This window comes from Nansenia antarctica (genome assembly GCF_963989245.1).
Source record: "Nansenia antarctica genome assembly, chromosome: 6".
Lineage (NCBI taxonomy): Eukaryota > Metazoa > Chordata > Actinopteri > Argentiniformes > Microstomatidae > Nansenia > Nansenia antarctica.
Genome location: NC_137676.1, coordinates 7,709,297 through 7,726,798, shown reverse-complemented (window position 1 = coordinate 7,726,798; position 17,502 = coordinate 7,709,297). Strand labels below are relative to the sequence as shown.

At 44.5% G+C, this 17,502-nt stretch overlaps 1 protein-coding gene across 1 annotated transcript; it reads right to left on the bottom strand.

The window, feature by feature from the left end:
• Positions 1–493: 493 nt before the first annotated feature.
• On the bottom strand, positions 494–16,663 carry LOC308159749 (chitinase-3-like protein 1; the record flags this gene model as incomplete). Its single annotated transcript, XM_080533564.1, has 14 exons — positions 494–513; positions 1,535–1,585; positions 1,755–1,805; positions 2,222–2,354; positions 2,781–2,897; positions 3,237–3,422; positions 3,640–3,757; positions 3,942–4,066; positions 9,577–9,742; positions 9,861–9,917; positions 9,998–10,202; positions 13,621–13,700; positions 15,443–15,493; positions 16,521–16,663. The coding sequence occupies 14 exons, from the start codon at positions 16,661–16,663 to the stop codon at positions 494–496; spliced, it is 1,503 nt and encodes a 500-aa protein (XP_080389690.1).
• Positions 16,664–17,502: the final 839 nt, after the last annotated feature.

Below are 17,502 nucleotides of genomic sequence, written 5' to 3'. Positions count from 1 at the left end.
GTATTAAAAATGAACATTGTATTTATGATTATGTCAATTTGTCCAATTACATTTGAGCCCCTGAAAATAGGGGACTGTGTATTAAAATGGTGGCTGTTCCTAAACGTTTCATACAATACATACATTCATTCATTCAATTCATTCAAAACCCTTGAATTAAAGCTGAAAGTCTGCACTTCAATTGCATCTTGATTGTTTCATTTCAAATCCATTGTGGTGGGAAATGGAAATTGTGTCACTGTGCAAACATTTCCAGACCTAATTGTAAAATAATTCTCTGGGAGAAGTTGTGCATTGTCTGACAAAAGAGCAGACGTGGCCATATCTTTGTCCATGACTGTACAGTAGCCTATATGGATATTATGTATCATGATGCATTCATGATGCCAGTTGCAGCAGTTACAGTTGTCTTGGAAGACTAAGCCAAGGGGGCAGATCTGGACAAAGGTTCTGCCTTCAGCACACTGGTAGAAAGATCCAGGTGCATCTGGTTTCACATACAGCCCACTGGGTCTGCCAGCACAGAAACCCTTACACAGTGTTTGGTGGCAGAGGTGGCAGAGCAGGCAGAAGAGGCAGAAGAGGCAGAGGTGGCAGAGGTGGCAGAAGAGGCAGGTCTGGAGGAGAGAAGTATTCAGTTTATTGAGAGTGGCACTTCAGTAGGACAAGCACAAACATTTTATGCTGGATAAAAATAAGTAGCCAGATTGCCCAAAAAATATGGGCTAACTCCCCTGCGCCCCCCGGCGAAGACCGCGTTTCTCTAGCTCACCAAGAGGCAGAGTCGTGGGTTTCGTGTGTGTGTGTGTGTGTGTGTGTGTGTGGGGGGGGGGGGGGGTCCTCTCCCTCAGGGACCCTAGGACTTTTGTGTATAATCAAGATTTTTTTTTTTTTTTTTTTTCAGATTTTATCCCTTTTTCACCCAATTTGGTAGCCAATTTAACCCAACTTAGCATCCAATTATCCCCTGCCTATTGCATAGGATCCGCCGCACGACCCCGTGGCCGGCAGTCCCAGAGGAGGGCGCCAGGCAGACTAGGCTGACTGGCTCCTCGAGCCCAGTACGGTTATTCCGGCACCCAGGGGGCGGTGTTGCGCGACGGATCCTAGTCCAGAAATACTCCTATACCCCCCTCGGAAGCGGCCGGCCAATATGCCGCTTCCCGTGTGCCTCGGCCATATCTGGATCTGATAATCAAGATTTTTAATGTGTCCGAGTTTTCAAACCGAGTTGTGGGGTTTTGAACATTCCATCATTAATTTTCTATGAGATTTTTTCTCCACAAAAAGTGGAATTGTGGGTAAACCGTATTCCGCAACCTTCCACCGGACAATAGCAGCGCAAGTGGGAACAAGCCGCACGCTATGACACCTCTCATGTCTACCTAGTGCCAAAGGAGTAGCCTGTACAATTTTTGCTATAATAATAATAAATATATATGGACAATAACAATAAGTGTTGCTTGCTACTGCAGCACAATAACTAAGTATTTATTTTCCAGCCCACTAGGCCTGCCAGCACAGAAACACTTACCAGGCTCCACCTTGGGTTCTGGAGCGGTTGTAGGTGGCACAGGAGGCAGGTCTGAAGGAGAGAAGTATTCAGTTTATTGATAGTGGTACTTCAGTAGGACAAACACAAACATTTCATGCTGGATAAAAACAAGTAGCCAGATTGCCCGAAAAAATATGGTTGTATATGTAAAAGTATGTCCTTTCCAGCCCACCAGGCCTGCCAGCACAGAAACACTTACCAGGCACCACCTTGGGTTCTGGAGCGGTTGTAGGTGGCACAGGAGGCAGGTCTGAAGGAGAGAAGTATTCAGTTTATTGAGAGTGGCACTTCAGTAGGACAAACATTTTATTCTGGATAAATATAAGAAACCAGATTGCCAAAAAATATGGTTGTATATGTCAAACTAAGTATTTCCTTTCCAGCACAGAAACCCTTACCAGCCACCGTCCTGGGTGGGGTCGGTGCCCCTGGTTCTGGTTGGAGGTGGCAGAGGAGAGAGAGCGGGCAGAGGAGGCAGAAGAGGCAGGTCTGGAGGAGAGAAGTATTCAGTTTATTGAGAGTGGCACTTCAGTAGGACAAACACTGGATAAACCAGATTGCCAAACAAATATGCTTGTATATGTAAAACTAAGTATTTCCGTTGATATCGGTGCTGTTAGTGTATTTGGTCAAATATAGAATGAAAGGAATTATTGATTTATTTACCAATATCAAGGAGGTATTTAAGATGGTTGGTCAGGGGATAGTTGCCCAGTCCACAGAACTGCCCGGCAAAATCGTCCAGGTCCAGAGTCCAGACGAAAGCTCCTCCAAACTTGTTGTCTTTTAAATAACGGACCTTAGGAAAGGAAGTGAGGGAGTGAGAGGATGAGAGAAAACATGGAGACAGAGAGTCAGTAGAGTCTACTGATGACTTTGATACAGTTGCAACACCTAACAGTAGATTAGATTAGATTCAACTTTATTGTCATTGCAGAGTACAAGTACCAGACAACAAAATGCAGTTTAGCGTCTAACCAGAAGTGTAAATTGTGATATAGTGAAAAACATGTTATCGTAGATATATATTGTGCAAGTGCATGATACTGTAGACAAAATAGGATATGTACAGTTACGAAATTAGAAGTACAGTATAAGTACAGTAGGTAGTAGGTATATATATATACAAACACAGTAATTAATCCCTTTATACAAACATGCTAGGATCCGAAACCACTGCATTCTATATCCCTTACTTCTAAGCAATACTGGTAGGTCTAAATACCTTTGTTGCATAGCTCTCCTCGTTGTCAAATCCAAGCCACTCCTTTGCTTTAGTAGCATAGGGAACCTTCTGATCATCAATCCACTGGACACTGGTTCCTTGGAGGAACGTGCAGATCTAGAAACAAGATGTGCAACATGTTCAGATCAAATGTCATGAAATTAAGTACTGTATGTCACAAGCCTGAATCAATCAATCAATCAATCAATCAAACACACTTTATTTATATAGCACAAGTCAGCATTGAAGGCAACCCCAAGTGCTGAACATAAAAACAATAGTAAATAAAGAACAATACAATAAAACAAGAGGTAGGAGATAAGAAATAGGAGTAAAAGTGCAAGTTCAGATAAACACAAGATAAGAGCAATTTTTTAAGCCTGTTTTAAGCTTTCTTTTAAAGATATCCACACTCTCTGCCACCCTCGAGTGGGCCTAGTCTGCCTGAAGTTTTACCTCATAGTAGGACAAGAAGCCAGCCTCCTTGGTGTAGTTGCCGACGGAGGCATTACCGCTGGTAGGGGCTCCCACCCCACTAGTAGCTTCAGAGGCTAGGCGGAACACACGCCCGTATGTAGCAAAGCCCATCCTCAGCTTCTCCACAGGGGCGCCCTGGTCTCGCCAGTACTTCATGGCATAGTCCTGGCAGAAAGATGGAGACAGAGAGAGAGAGAGAGAGAGAGAGAGAGAGAGAGACACACACACACACACACACACACACACACACACACAGAGATCTCTTGAATTCGGTTTACATAAACATGCAACGCTCATATTTTATATGACTTTGAAATGTAGACCACCAGCATGATGTAGAATCAATGTGCAATTTAATCCAAATCAGAAGCTGCTTTCTCACAGTGTTGCTGAGGTCGCTAGTGTCGTGGGACCCTCTGTACAATGGGCTGTTGTGTCCTGTGACACTCTCCCAGGCACCATGGAAGTTATATGTCATCACACTAATGAAGTCCAGGTATCTAAAATGGCAGGCAGGTTTGGAATGGGATTTAAATGGCAGGCAAGTCCACTGTCACGCAAGCATGTTATGTTACTGGGTCATAAAATGTATTGCATTTTGAATATGAATATGAATACTTTGAAAATGTGTATTTCAGAATCAGAATTGCTTTTATTACATCTTACTGTACAAGTACACAGTACCTGCTTATCTCTGCAATTTCATAGCCACCATCGATGTCTCCTTGCCAAGCAGTCACTGCTGCAGCGAGCATTAGTCTGGGGCGGCCAGTGGTCTTGCCCTCAGCCTCATAGGCCTCCAGCAGCTCCTACAGTAGAGAGAGGGGTTTATTACACAAAATAATCACTTTTATTACACCTTACTGTACAAGTACACAAGAGTAAAAATATTTGGCTTTGGCTCCTCAACATTGCAGCATTCAGATACAAAAAATAATAATAACGTAATAATAATAATAATAACATAATAATAATAACAATTATGATTATAATCATAATTATAATAATAATAAGTAACGTAAGTAAGTTAAAAAAGACACATTGAGAGAGTAATAAAGTGATGGATTTTACAGTGGCTTCAATAGTGCAAAAGATGCTGTGCAGAGTACCATGATATGACATGTGTAACAGAGTTGGGAATGTACTGTATGTTGAGTTTTGGTGAATGTGGATGAGTTTCGCTGAGCAGCCCTGGTTGTTGTTGGAGCCCCCTTTGGAGTTTGGGTGTACTGCAGGTCTGCGCGTTCTTTTGTCCTTTTGTTGTTGCCATACCCAGTGGTCGCGCTAGAATACCACTGCGAGCTGAATAGGTATGTCCACGATGTAAAACGCTCCTCGTATTTTATTATTTGTGTGGAGAATCCTGTAATATACGGTGAAAATGTTTGTGTAGTACTGTGCTATTTGTTTTTACATGTATTGTGATGATTTCTGTATAGTTTTATCCACTGATTGTACGTTTGTGAACATTTTGTATTATACCAGAGTTCTGTATGTTGGCTAGCAATGTTTCACATTTTTGTTCCCGCATTTTTGTTGCTAGCTCAGATGATATACAAATGTATTGTATGTTATTTTGAATATGCAGATTTGCAAGAATTACAGACACCAGAGGAACACTTCCATGTCTTCCATACAGGTATGTTGCTCCAAATGTTATTTGTAATTGTTATTTGTAATGTTTGAGGGAAATTTGTGTTCTTCTTGTAAACAAGTTATCCTGATGCATACCTGTCAACCCTCCCGTTTTTCCCGGGATTCTCCCGTATTTTACCTTTCTTTCCCGCTGTGCTCCCGTTTACATATTTCCCCGTAAATCTCCCGTATAGACGTTAGTTGGCGCATGCGCACAATCGTTATATCCATGTCGGTGTCCATCTTGTTTCCTCTCGTTTCTTGGGCTGCGTTCGTAATCTTGCTCTGAGAGCACCGGAACGCACACTAAGTGCAACGTCATAAAGGGACCAAGTAATTTGATTGGACAAGAAGCATTCCATGAGTGGTGATCAGATTTCCAGAGGGTATTTACGAACGTTATCGCCGTTTTGAAATGATCGCTGGTTGCATTGCGCCGCAGCTCTTTTCCCATTGACATCATTGTGTCAAGTAATGTATAAATAAATGTGCTGAATTGATATGCCATTTTGTGTTTTCATGTATATATATGCAGGGATGTTCAAAGTATTTGACTTTCAACCAGGTATCTGATTCTGACCACCTGTAGTCACTTACTTAATCATAGGAACTAGTTAACCCAATTCTTGTTGCACGCCCGGGGGCGTGCCCATGTAAGGGGTCTCCTAGTCTAAATGTAAGGGGTCTCCTAGTCTAAATGTAAGGGGTCTCCTTGTCTAAATGTAAGGGGTCTCCTTGTCTAAATGTAAGGGGTCTCCTAGTCTAAATGTAAGGGGTCTCCTAGTCTAAATGTAAGGGGTCTCCTTGTCTAAATGTAAGGGGTCTCCTTGTCTATGTAAATGGTCTCCTAGTCTAAATGTAAGGGGTCTCCTAGTCTAAATGTAAGGGGTCTCCTAGTCTAAATGTAAGGGGTCTCCTTGTTGTCTATGTAAGGGGTATGGTTTGTGTTTCCCTTATTTTCGGGAAAATATCCCTTATTTTCAAATCCCAATGTTGACAGGTATGTCCTGATGTGAAAAACGGAAAGAGTGGTAGCGCTAGAATACAACTACCGTCTGAATAGATTTGCAAGAATTACAGACACCAGAGGAAGACTTGTGTTTTATATGTCTTCCATAAGCCCTGTCCAGATGGCATATAAATTACCTGAGGACCTCGGTAATACTTATTTTACCCTAGGACCCCAGTGATTTTAATGACCGATCCGGATGGATTAGTCATGTCAAAGTCAAATACACAGGGGGCCAAAATAAAAAAATGGTACAGGTGGAGGGCCGGGCTGGTTCAATGTTTATTAAAACTCGCAATTATTGCACATATTGAACCAATACCAATAACACAGCCTATATTGCACTTAACATTAATCATTAAATTAGCCTAAGTAAAACATAAATAAAATCAGTTGCAATATTTTCTCAAGGCTCTTTCAGTAATAAATTGAAAAGTTTTTTTTTTGCCTTCTTTTTTTTAACAGGTAAACAGCAAAATCAAATGTTCCTTCAAAGCTCAATGGCAAGATAAATGCAAAAATGAAACAGCATGCATTAAAAACAAATCAGTGTGCTGCTCTGATCCTCACCAATGACTGTCTTTTATAATAAAATTAGAAAAGTTAGTGCAAACTTGCTGACATACTCGGCGTTTCATTAGAGCAAAAGGCAGGGCTCGACATTGTGACTGTTTTGGTCGCATTTGCGAGTGAATGTATTTCTGTGCGACTTGGAAATACATTCAATAGCACCAGTGGACTCAAATACTGAACTACTCTCATGCGCAGTGTACATACAACTCTTATACCTTCTGTAGCCTTTGTTCTGTGTTCATATTCTTGTATTTGTCTTTCTGTGCGTCTGTGTGTTTCGTTGATGTTTCATAGTGCCTTCTTAAGTTATATTCTTTCATAACAGACACACTGTCTCCACACACAAGTGCCTGCCTCCCACCTGTCTTGAAACCCCCTGTTTTCAGCGTCTACCTTTCTTTTTGCCATTTTGGGGGAGAGGGAGATGAACAGCGATGTTTAGACCTCCACTGTCACTGTGCTGCTGCTGCTCAGGACTAGTACTGAAGTGAAGAGAAGACGCGGGGTCGCGCTTCTTGGGACTTGTAGTATTATGGTGCTGCGGGCACATAATTCATCAGAGCAACGCATCCGGGTACTTTCCCGTCCCGTCATGTCCACGCCCCTTTTTGGGTGATAGAAGCGGAGAAGTTTGACTGGTGGTCAATGGGAATTTCTGGTCTTTGCTCCTTTAATCCGATAAAATAAGAAAACCGTAGTGCTTTTTAGTTATTAGGAGCCCAAATCCGATGGCCAGTTAGGCAAACTATTATATAGTGTCATTGCCGATCAATGATCGACGTCGTTATATAGAGAACATTAATGAAATAGGGGTTGATTCATCAGATAAGTCATACGTCATCTCCCTGTCATCAGGGATTTGTAGTTCTTCATTTGATTTGCCGTGGTCCTAACGTCTTCACCTCCAGTCCCCCCAACAGCGTTTGCTTTCGTTTCTTCTTTGAACATTTATCTCCCATGATTACAATAGAAATATCATGCACAGTAGCACTAGTCGATAGCCGTTATGGGTGAAGGGTTAGTAGGTACTAAGTAGTACCTTAGTAGGCTAGATCAAATGAAGAACTACAAATCCCTGATGACAGGGAGATGACGTATGACTGATCTGATGAATCAACCCCTATTTCATTAATTTTCTCTATATAACGACGTCGATCATTGATCGGCAATGACACTATATAATAGTTTGCCTAACTGGCCATCGGATTTGGGCTCCTAATATCTAAAAAGCACTACGGTTTTCTTATTTTATCGGATTAAAGTAGCGAAGACCAGAAATTCCCATTGACCACCAGTCAAACTTCTACACTTCTATCACCCAAAAAGGGGCGTGATCATTCTGATGACAGGGAGATGACGCGCAATTGCTCTGATGAATACTGCGGGCCGGTTTTAATAGTAATTAAATATCATCCCGCGGGCAAGAGAGAACTCATTCACAGGCCTGATCTGGCCCGCGGGCCTTGACTTTGACACATGTGGATTAAAACATCTCCATGCATGTTTGCGTTTCGGGTGCAAGCTGCCATTTAACATCACAGAAGAAGAAGCTGTTCCCGCCGGATGTTTTGTCAGACCCACAACACAACGCACGTGTAGCAACAACAAGTAATTTGATTGGACAAGAGGCATTCCATGACTGCTGATCAGATTTCCAGAGCGAATTTACGAACGCAGCCGAAACCACTCGCAGACTCGTTTTTTTTCATAACACGAAACTTTACGTTTTAAAGTACCCACTCGATATAATAAACAGCAGTTTACCGATCACAAAATACTCATAATTTGTGGATTGGATTTACTATTCTCCTTTGTAAGGGAGACTTTTGTAAATACGTTCGTTTTGGGATGTGTTCGCGTTTGGGGCTGTGTGATCATCTAATTATGTGTAGTTATGTGTTTCTAGCATGTCGATGTTCTATCAGAATGTTGTGATGTTATCAAAATTAAGAAGATGAATGGCTGAAATGGCGCAAAGTGGGGAAAAACAGATACGACATCTAAATGCTGCAACACTGGAACCACGTTATGAAATACCAGTTTACAGATATTGTGATGTATCGTTGATGAATTGGGGGGGGGGGGTACGGGGGGCAAAATATTGTACGGTTATCAATACGTGAGTTACCTTGCGATTCCCACCCCTAACTTCATCCCTGTGTGTTGTCAGCCACCGTGATTTGTAGAGTGCTAGATCCAGACCATACAAACTGCACAGTTTACAAGCTAATGTTAGGTAAATTCGCTAGAACTGGTTCAGAAGAAGAAATCAGTCCATCGTCACTTACATCGTCGTCGTCGATTAACCTTTTAGGTGGTTTGGTTATCCGATAGTGGAGATTCAAGGGAGTCAATAATGTCATCCACATCCATTGGTTGCACAGATCTCACCTAATACCTTAGATCTCACACCCCGGTCAAAACTGTAAATTGTAGTATTAATATCGCGCAAAATCATGCAATGCGTACCAAATACTGACATGTCAATCCGGACGGTAGTATAATTATCAGAGGACCTCAGGGTTTGCTGAAAAACAGTAGGTAATTCCAGCCGGAATAATTACTGGGGTCCCCGGAGTAAATCACTGACATGGTCGGTCCGGACGGGATAAAAATTACCGAATTACCCCAGGTAAAACATATATTACAGAGGTCCTCAGGTCATTTATATGCCGTCCGGACAGGGCTATAGAGATAAATAAAAGTGGTTGAAAGAAGTTTGCCTCCTGTTTGACCAACGTTACACATGCAATATACTACAATACAGTACGGTAGTAAATTACTCAACCAGTATATCTCCAAGAGCTTGGGGGAAATGTTTGTTTGCTGTTTGTTAGCCTCTGGGTTTTAGCCCAGAGGCTTTGGTACTGTTTCCCTGACGGCAATAGTTCGAACAGTTTTTGATTGGGCCTAGAAAGGATTGTACTAGAAAGGACTGTACTTTACATCTGTGAGTTTCACTGGTTTGGACCTGGCCAGATTGTTAGATATCTTTTGCTGAACTGGAGACGATCCAGTGCTTGGTAGCAGTTTTGATGTTGATAGTTCTGATGTTAACAACGTTTACTCTTGTCTATTCTATTCAAATGTCGGTTCTCTGACCTTGCACAACAGTGTGAATCTCTGTTTGTCCTCTGGGGGGCTCCCTCGTGTTCCAGGGTACTGCCAGTCTAGATCCAGCCCATCAAAGCCGTGCTTCCGCAGGAAACTGATAGAGGACTGGATGAACGTCTGTCTGTTGGCTGGGGACGACACCGTTGTTGTGAACCTAAGGAGAATTAGACGAAATGATCATTTGCTACTGATAGAGTGTTACATCATGAACACAAAAAAGTACACTGCTGGTTATCCATGTAGAATGAAACAAACAAAAAAGTAAATCTTACTGCTGGGTGCCAAAGCTCCATCCACCAACTGCCAAGAGTGTTTTAAGTTTAGGGTTTCTGTTGGATAACACAAACACCATTGTCAGCAAACAGCAAAACCTCCCATGAAATCTATGAAAAGGGAAAAAAATACCAACCTGTCTTTCAGTCCGTTGAAGGATCTGTATAGAGTCTCATCATTCCACTCAAGGGTGGTCAGCTCGTTGGTGGTATTGATGATGGAGAAGGCGTAGATCAGGTGGGTGCAAAGGAAAGGGTCAATATCAGTTGGCATGAACTTGCCAGTTCCAGGCCTGTACTGGGCCCAGTTGGTAATGTAGCATACCAGCTGCGAGGTAGAGCCTTGGACAAGAGAAGATTGCAATATATGATTTTGCTAATAAATATAGAGCATTGTTCTAAACCACTGTATCTACCACTGTAGATTGCACCAAAGTGCAAAAGCCATAAAAGTATGGACAGACATATGTACAGCGTGATATGTACAGACAAAGACGAGGATGTGTACAGTTAAGATATGTGCAGTGCTACTGTTTTCAGCGTTGGAGAAGTGGGTTATCTTACCTAAATGGCACAGGACCAGGAACAGACCTTCAAAAGTACAGATTCAATGAGCTCAACAAACAGCATATCACACAAACAAAACAAAACAAAACATGCAACTTTCTTCAAGGGAATTGTTGAAAAATGTCTTTACCTGCCAGTAGAGTGAGCTTGGTCATTGTGTTTGTGAATGCAGTGGCAGGCAAAGATCTTTTATTGTGCCTAAAAAAAAAGAACAGGAACAGAAACTGTAAACATATAATTTTTTTCACATCACAGCAACCCAAGCGCTCTGACAATGTGCAAATCATCATTTTTTTTTCAATCATCTGACTTCCCACCGAAAAGCTATGCTTTAGCAACAATACTCTCAGCGTTGCCCTCTTTTACCTGCACACCTGCATGTGTGTGTGTGTACTGACTGTCTTTTGTGTTTTCCTTTCCTTCTTCTGTGTCTTCTCCTGGCACTCGAGTTACCCGGTCACGCCTCTTCACTACACTAGACTTACAGATGATGTTGGCTGGCTCACAAGCACTTACCTAATGTATGTTGCTATGTTTCTGCTGTAATTGTTTGTGATATTTTACTGGCGGATCTCTACGAGGTACATGATTTTTTATGAGGTACAATTGTATTTAATTTTGAATTCGGTACATGCTAGTTAATTGAGGTGCAATAGTTGAACTCGACCTAAATGAAATAAAATATTTGTTTCTGTATTTTTCTGCACTGTGCCAACTAAGCTGAATTTATTGATGTGACAGATTGCTGAACATAAGATATATGAAGGAATGAATGAATGAATGAATGGTCTTTATTGTCATTAATACAGTACAGGTACCATACAACGAAATTTAGGAGGGGGGGCTCCCCTGGTGCTAGGAAAATGTTTTACTAAAAACAAGAAGGGAAAAGAGCTGGTTTACATAAATAAAGGCTATATACACTATCCACTATACTATACTACTATACTATACAAATAAAACACTGTGCTGTACTCTATGCTTTGCTATAAATATCCTAACATTTCCTATCTCTGAACCTTATGTACACGAGGGTTGTCATATTGCACATAGTATTATTGCACATTCATTTAGTGTCGCAGTTTGCAGGTTTGAAATGTTCACATTTGTATTTCAGTATTGCACTTTAGATTACAATCTAGTAGCTGCCATCAAATTGTCTGGATTGTCCAGGGCCTAGAACCTAGGTCTTTGCTGTGTTCAGGGCCTGAATGGCCCTAGGGTAGAAGCTGAGCTTCAGTCTATTTGTCCTTGCGGACATGGTCCTGAACCGCCTGCCTGAGGGCAGCCGAACAAAGTGTTCGTTCCCAGGGTGGGATGGGTCTCTGGAGATCTTGGAGGCCTTCCTGAGGCAGCGTGTGTTGTACAGCTCTTCCAGAGAGGGGAGGGGGGCGCCGATGATCTTCTGGGCCGATGTCACGACTCTCTGTAGCGCTTTCCTCTCTGCGGCTGTGCAGCTGGAGAACCACACGCAGATGCAGTAGGTGAGGATGCTCTCCACTGTGCAGCGGTAGAAGGTCACAAGCAGCTCCTGTCTGAGGTGGTATTTCCTGAGGACTCTCAGGAAGTAGAGCCGCTGTTGTGCCTTCTTGATGATGGCTGCTGTGTTGGTCTTCCAGGACAGGTCATCCTGTATGTGCACCCCCAGGAATCGGAGAGTTGAGACTCTCTCCACGCTCCCTCCATCGACGAGCAGGGGCTGGACCTCAGATTTTTTCCTCCTGAAGTCCACGATGATTTCCTGGGTCTTTGACTGGTTCAGCAGCAGGTTGTTAACCTTGCACAGCTTGCCCAGCTGCTCCACCTCATCCCTGTACGCCGCCTCGTCCCCCCCCGAGATGCAGCCCACCACGGTGGTGTCGTCTGCAAACTTTATGATGGAGTTGCTGGGGTGGACGGGGGTGAAGTCGTAGGTGTAGAGGTTGTAGAGGATGGGGTTTAGCACGCAGCCCTGGGGGGACCCAGTGCTGAGTCTGAGGGCTGTGGAGGTGTGGGAGCCCACCTGCACCCTCTGGGGCCGGTCAGACAGGAAGTCCTTGATCCATGCACAGATAGAGTGTGATAGTCCCAGGTCTAGTAGTTTGGTCACTAGCCTGTCTGGAAGGATAGTGTTGAAGGCAGAGCTGAAGTCCACAAAGAGCAGTCTCGCGTAGCTGTTCCCCCTCTCCAGGTGGGATAGAGTGGAGTGGAGAGTCGTCGCGATGGCGTCCTCTGTGGACCTGTGGGCTCTGTAGGCGAACTGGTATGGATCCAGGTTGGGCGGGAGGCGTGTGACTATGTGGGCCCGGACCAGTTTCTCGAAGCACTTAATGATGATTGGTGTGAGTGCCACCGGGCGGTAGTCGTTTAGGCAGCACACCGTGCTTTTCTTCGGGACTGGGATGATTGTTGAGGTTTTCAGGCAGGGTGGGATGGTGGCCTGGGACAGGGACTGGTTGAAGATGTTGGTGAAACCCCCGGCCAGCTGGTCGGCGCAGTCCCTCAGCACCCGTCCCAGGACGCCATCCGGCCCTGAGGCTTTTCTGGGGTCCACCGCCTTCAGCACGCGTCTCACTTCATGCTCTGTGAGGGTGAGGCTGCTGAGAGCTGGAGAGAGTGGTGTTTGTGTTGTGGTTACCTCCGTTCGCCCCTCGTCGAACCGGGCGTAGAAGGAGTTCAGCTCTTCCACCAGTCGCCCTCAGCGGCTGTGAGCCTGTTGGCTCTGAAGTTTGTCATGTGCTGAACCCCCTGCCACACCCGCCTGGAGTCGTTGCTCAGGAAGCATTCCTCAATCTTCTCTCTGTGGTCTGCCTTGGCCTCCCGGATGCCACGTTTTAGGTTAGCCCTGGTGGTGTTGTACAGCAGTTTGTCCTTCGCTGAGAAGGCGTTGTTCCTCTCCTTGAGCAGTTGTCGGACCTTCTCATGGCTTCGTGTTGGGGTAGACCCGGACACGTTTGTCCACGGTGGCTGAGTTGGTGCAGTTCACTATGTGGTACTGTCTAACTGTCATTGACTTATCCTTGTGCATAAATAAATACAAGTACCAAGTACCGCCTATCCGCCCTCCTAGGTGTCACCGGCACAGCCCTCTCCTGGTTCCAATCTTACTTCTCAAACAGGGGACAGTTTGTCATTATCAATGGCTCGAGTACCCCCCAGCCCCATTCAATCAAGGCGTGCCTCAAGGCTCTGTGCTTGGACCCCTCTTCTTCACCATCTACGTGCTTCCTCTCGGCCAGATCCTCCGTCATCACGGCCTCAACTTCCACTGCTATGCAGTCCCTTGTCAACTGGCTGCACAAAATAGAAAACTGGATGACATTAAACCTTCTCAAACTCGATAGTAAGAAAACAGAGCTCATGGTTGTGGCACCCAAGGCGCTGCTCCGGAAGGTTGGCGACTTCAATCCTTGAGATTGACGGCTGCTCCATCTCCCGAAGTCCGCAACCTGGGCGTCGTCCTTGACTCCACCCTCTCCTTCCAGTCACACATCAAATCCATCACCAAATCTACCTTCTTCCACCTCAAAAACATTGCCAGACTCCGACCTTCCCTCTCTGACTCCGTGGCCGAAACCCTCGTCCACGCCTTCGTCAACTCCCGCCTGGACTATTGCAGGTTCTCACCTACGCCAAGCCCTGGCAGCACATCACCCCCACCCTCATTGACCTTCACTGGCTTCCGGTTAAGTCCCGCATCACATACAAAATCCTCCTTCTCACCTACGAATCCCTCCATGCCTGCGACCCCCAGTACTTAACTGACCTTCTCTACCAACATACCCCATCTCGGAACCTGCGGTCTTCAGACATGGGTCTGCTTTCCACCCCTCGCACCAACCTACGGACTTTCGGGGACAGGGCCTTCAGTGTGACAGCACTCACCCTTTGGAACTCTCTCCCCACAGTGATCCAAAATGCCCCTACCCTGGACACCTTCAAATCAGCCCTCAAAACTCATCTGTTCACCAAGGCCTTTGGCCCCTAGTTTAGTTGTGTCACTGTCTCTGTGTTGTTGTTGTTTTTTCTGTTCTGTCTGACTTTCTGTCTGTAAAATCTGTAAAGCGTCCTTGGGTTTATGAAAGGCTCTATATAAAACCAAGATATTATTATTATTATTATTATTACTGTAGGTTACATAAAATGTAAAAGATCGAATGAGAGCCACACACTCTTGCTTTGATGCAAATGATTTATTAAACCAATGTTTCAGCAGGAAGCTGCCTTCATCAAAGTTTCAATCCAACATAAAATGTTGGAAATATGTATTCCACAGTGTGATACAAAGTGATGTAAATGGGGTGGGGGAGGATAGTGAGCAGGGGGACTAAGCAGGGTATGTACAGTCATGGCCCAAAATATTCACACCCCTGCACTTCTGTCAGATAATGCACCACTAACAGAAACATTTTTCAATTAAAAATGCTTTGGTATTCATGTTTATTTGAATAGCCCTCATTAATTAACAGCAGTAAAGCAGTAAATGGAGCAGCTTTAGTCTACATGGCTAATTTCCAGCTGTAGTCCCCAGCATGTTGTTAAGTCAAAGTCAAAGTCAAAGTCAGCTTTATTGTCAATCCAATATATGTACAGACATACAGAGGGCTGTATGTAATATATAATATGTTGTTAATAAGTAGACGTTGTAACAGACTTGTGGGTCAGTTCTAGGGCCAGTTGCAGCATTTACAGCTGTCTTGGAAGACTAAGCCAACGGGGCAGATCTGGACAACGGTTCTGCCTTCAGCACACTGGTAGAAAGATCCAGGTGCATCTGGTTTCACATACAGCCCACTGGGTCTGCCAGCACAGAAACCCTTACCAGGCACCACCGTGGGTTCTGGAGCGGTTGTAGGTGGCAGGTCTGGAGGAGAGAAGCATTCAGTTTATTGAGAGTGGCACTTCGGTAGGACAAACACAAACATTTTATGCTGGATAAATATAAGTAACCAGATTGCTCAAAAGATATGGTTGTATATGTAAAACTAAGTATTTCCTTTCAAGCCCACTAGGCCTGCCAGCACAGAAACACTTACCAGGCACCACCTTGGGTTCTGGAGCGGGTGTAGGTGGCAGAGGAGGCAGGTCTGGAGGAGAGAAGTGTCGAGGTTTTATATCATGTTATACTGAGAAATGTAAGTCTCTCTACAGTAGTGGAGAAATCTAGCACTCAAGGAAGGCCCATTTCCTTCCTGTAAGGGATGGGCCAAGATCTGTGGCGCAGTGAATAATTCTGACTATGGACAGGGCCCATAACTTGTGTAATCACAGATTTGTAGAATATGATTGGTTCCCAAGAATAGTGACCTCATGACCAAGGACAATCTATAAATATGAGTCGCACCTCTTTACCTGCCAGTAGAGTGAGCTTGGTCATTGTGTTTGTGAATGCAGTGGCAGGCAGAGATCTTTTATTGTGTCTAAAAAAAAAAGAACAGGAACAGGAACATGGAACAGGAACAGAAACAGTAAACAAATCGTTTTTTCACATCACAGCAACCCAAGCGCTCTGACAATGTGCAAATCATCATTTTTCTTTCCCAATCATCTGACTTTCCACCAAAAAGCTATGCTTTAGCAACAAGACTCTCAGCTTTGCCTTCTTACCTGCACACCTGCGTGCGTGCGTGTGTGTGTACTGACTGTCTTTTGTGTTTTCCTTTCCTTCTTCTGTGTCTTCTCCTGGCACTCGAGTTACCCGGTCACGCCTCTTCACTACACTCGACTTACAGATGATGTTGGCTGGCTCACAAGCACTTACCTAATGTATGTTGCTATGTCTCTGCTGTAATTGTTTGTGATATTTTACTGGCGGATCTCTATGATGATTTTTTATGAGGTACAATTGTATTTAATTTTGAATTCGGTACATGCTAGTTAATTGAGGTGCAATAGTTGAACTCGACCTAACTGAAATAAAATATTTGTTTCTGTATTTTTCTGTACTGTGCCAACTAAGCTGAATTTATTGATGTGAGAGATTGCTGAACATAAGATATATGGTAACTGTCATTGACTTATCCTTATTGTGCATAAATAAATACAAGTACCAAGTACCGCCTATCCGCCCTCCTAGGTGTCACCGGCACAGCCCTCTCCTGGTTCCAATCTTACTTCTCAAACAGGGAACGGTTTGTCACCATCAATGGCTCGAGTACCCCCCAGCCCCATTCAATCAAGGCGTGCCTCAAGGCTCTGTGCTTGGACCCCTCTTCTTCACCATCTACGTGCTTCCTCTCGGCCAGATCCTCCGTCATCACGGCCTCAACTTCCACTGCTATGCAGTCCCTTGTCAACTGGCTGCACAAAATAGAAAACTGGATGACATTAAACCTTCTCAAACTCAATAGTAAGAAAACAGAGCTCATGGTTGTGGCACCCAAGGCGCTGCTACGGAAGGTTGGCGACTTCAATCCTTGAGATTGACGGCTGCTCCATCTCCCGAAGTCCGCAACCTGGGCGTCGTCCTTGACTCCACCCTCTCCTTCCAGTCACACATCAAATCCATCACCAAATCTACCTACTTCCACCTCAAAAACATTGCCAGACTCTGACCTTCCCTTCTCTGACTCCGTGGCCGAAACCCTCGTCCACGCCTTCGTCAACTCCCGCCTGGACTATTGCAGGTTCTCACCTACGCCAAGCCCTGGCAGCACATCACCCCCACCCTCATTGACCTTCACTGGCTTCCGGTCAAGTCCCGCATCACATACAAAATCCTCCTTCTCACCTACGAATCCCTCCATGCCTGCGACCCCCAGTACTTAACTGACCTTCTCTACCAACATACCCCATCTCGGAACCTGCGGTCTTCAGACATGGGTCTGCTTTCCACCCCTCGCACCAACCTACGGACTTTCGGGGACAGGGCCTTCAGTGTGACAGCACTCACCCTTTGGAACTCTCTCCCCACAGTGATCCAAAATGCCCCTACCCTGGACACCTTCAAATCAGCCCTCAAAACTCATCTGTTCACCAAGGCCTTTGGCCCCTAGTTTAGTTTTGTCAGTCTCTGTGTTTTTTTTTCTCCTTTCTGTTCTGTCTGACTTTCTGTCTGTAAAATCTGTAAAGCGTCCTTGGGTTTATGAAAGGCTCT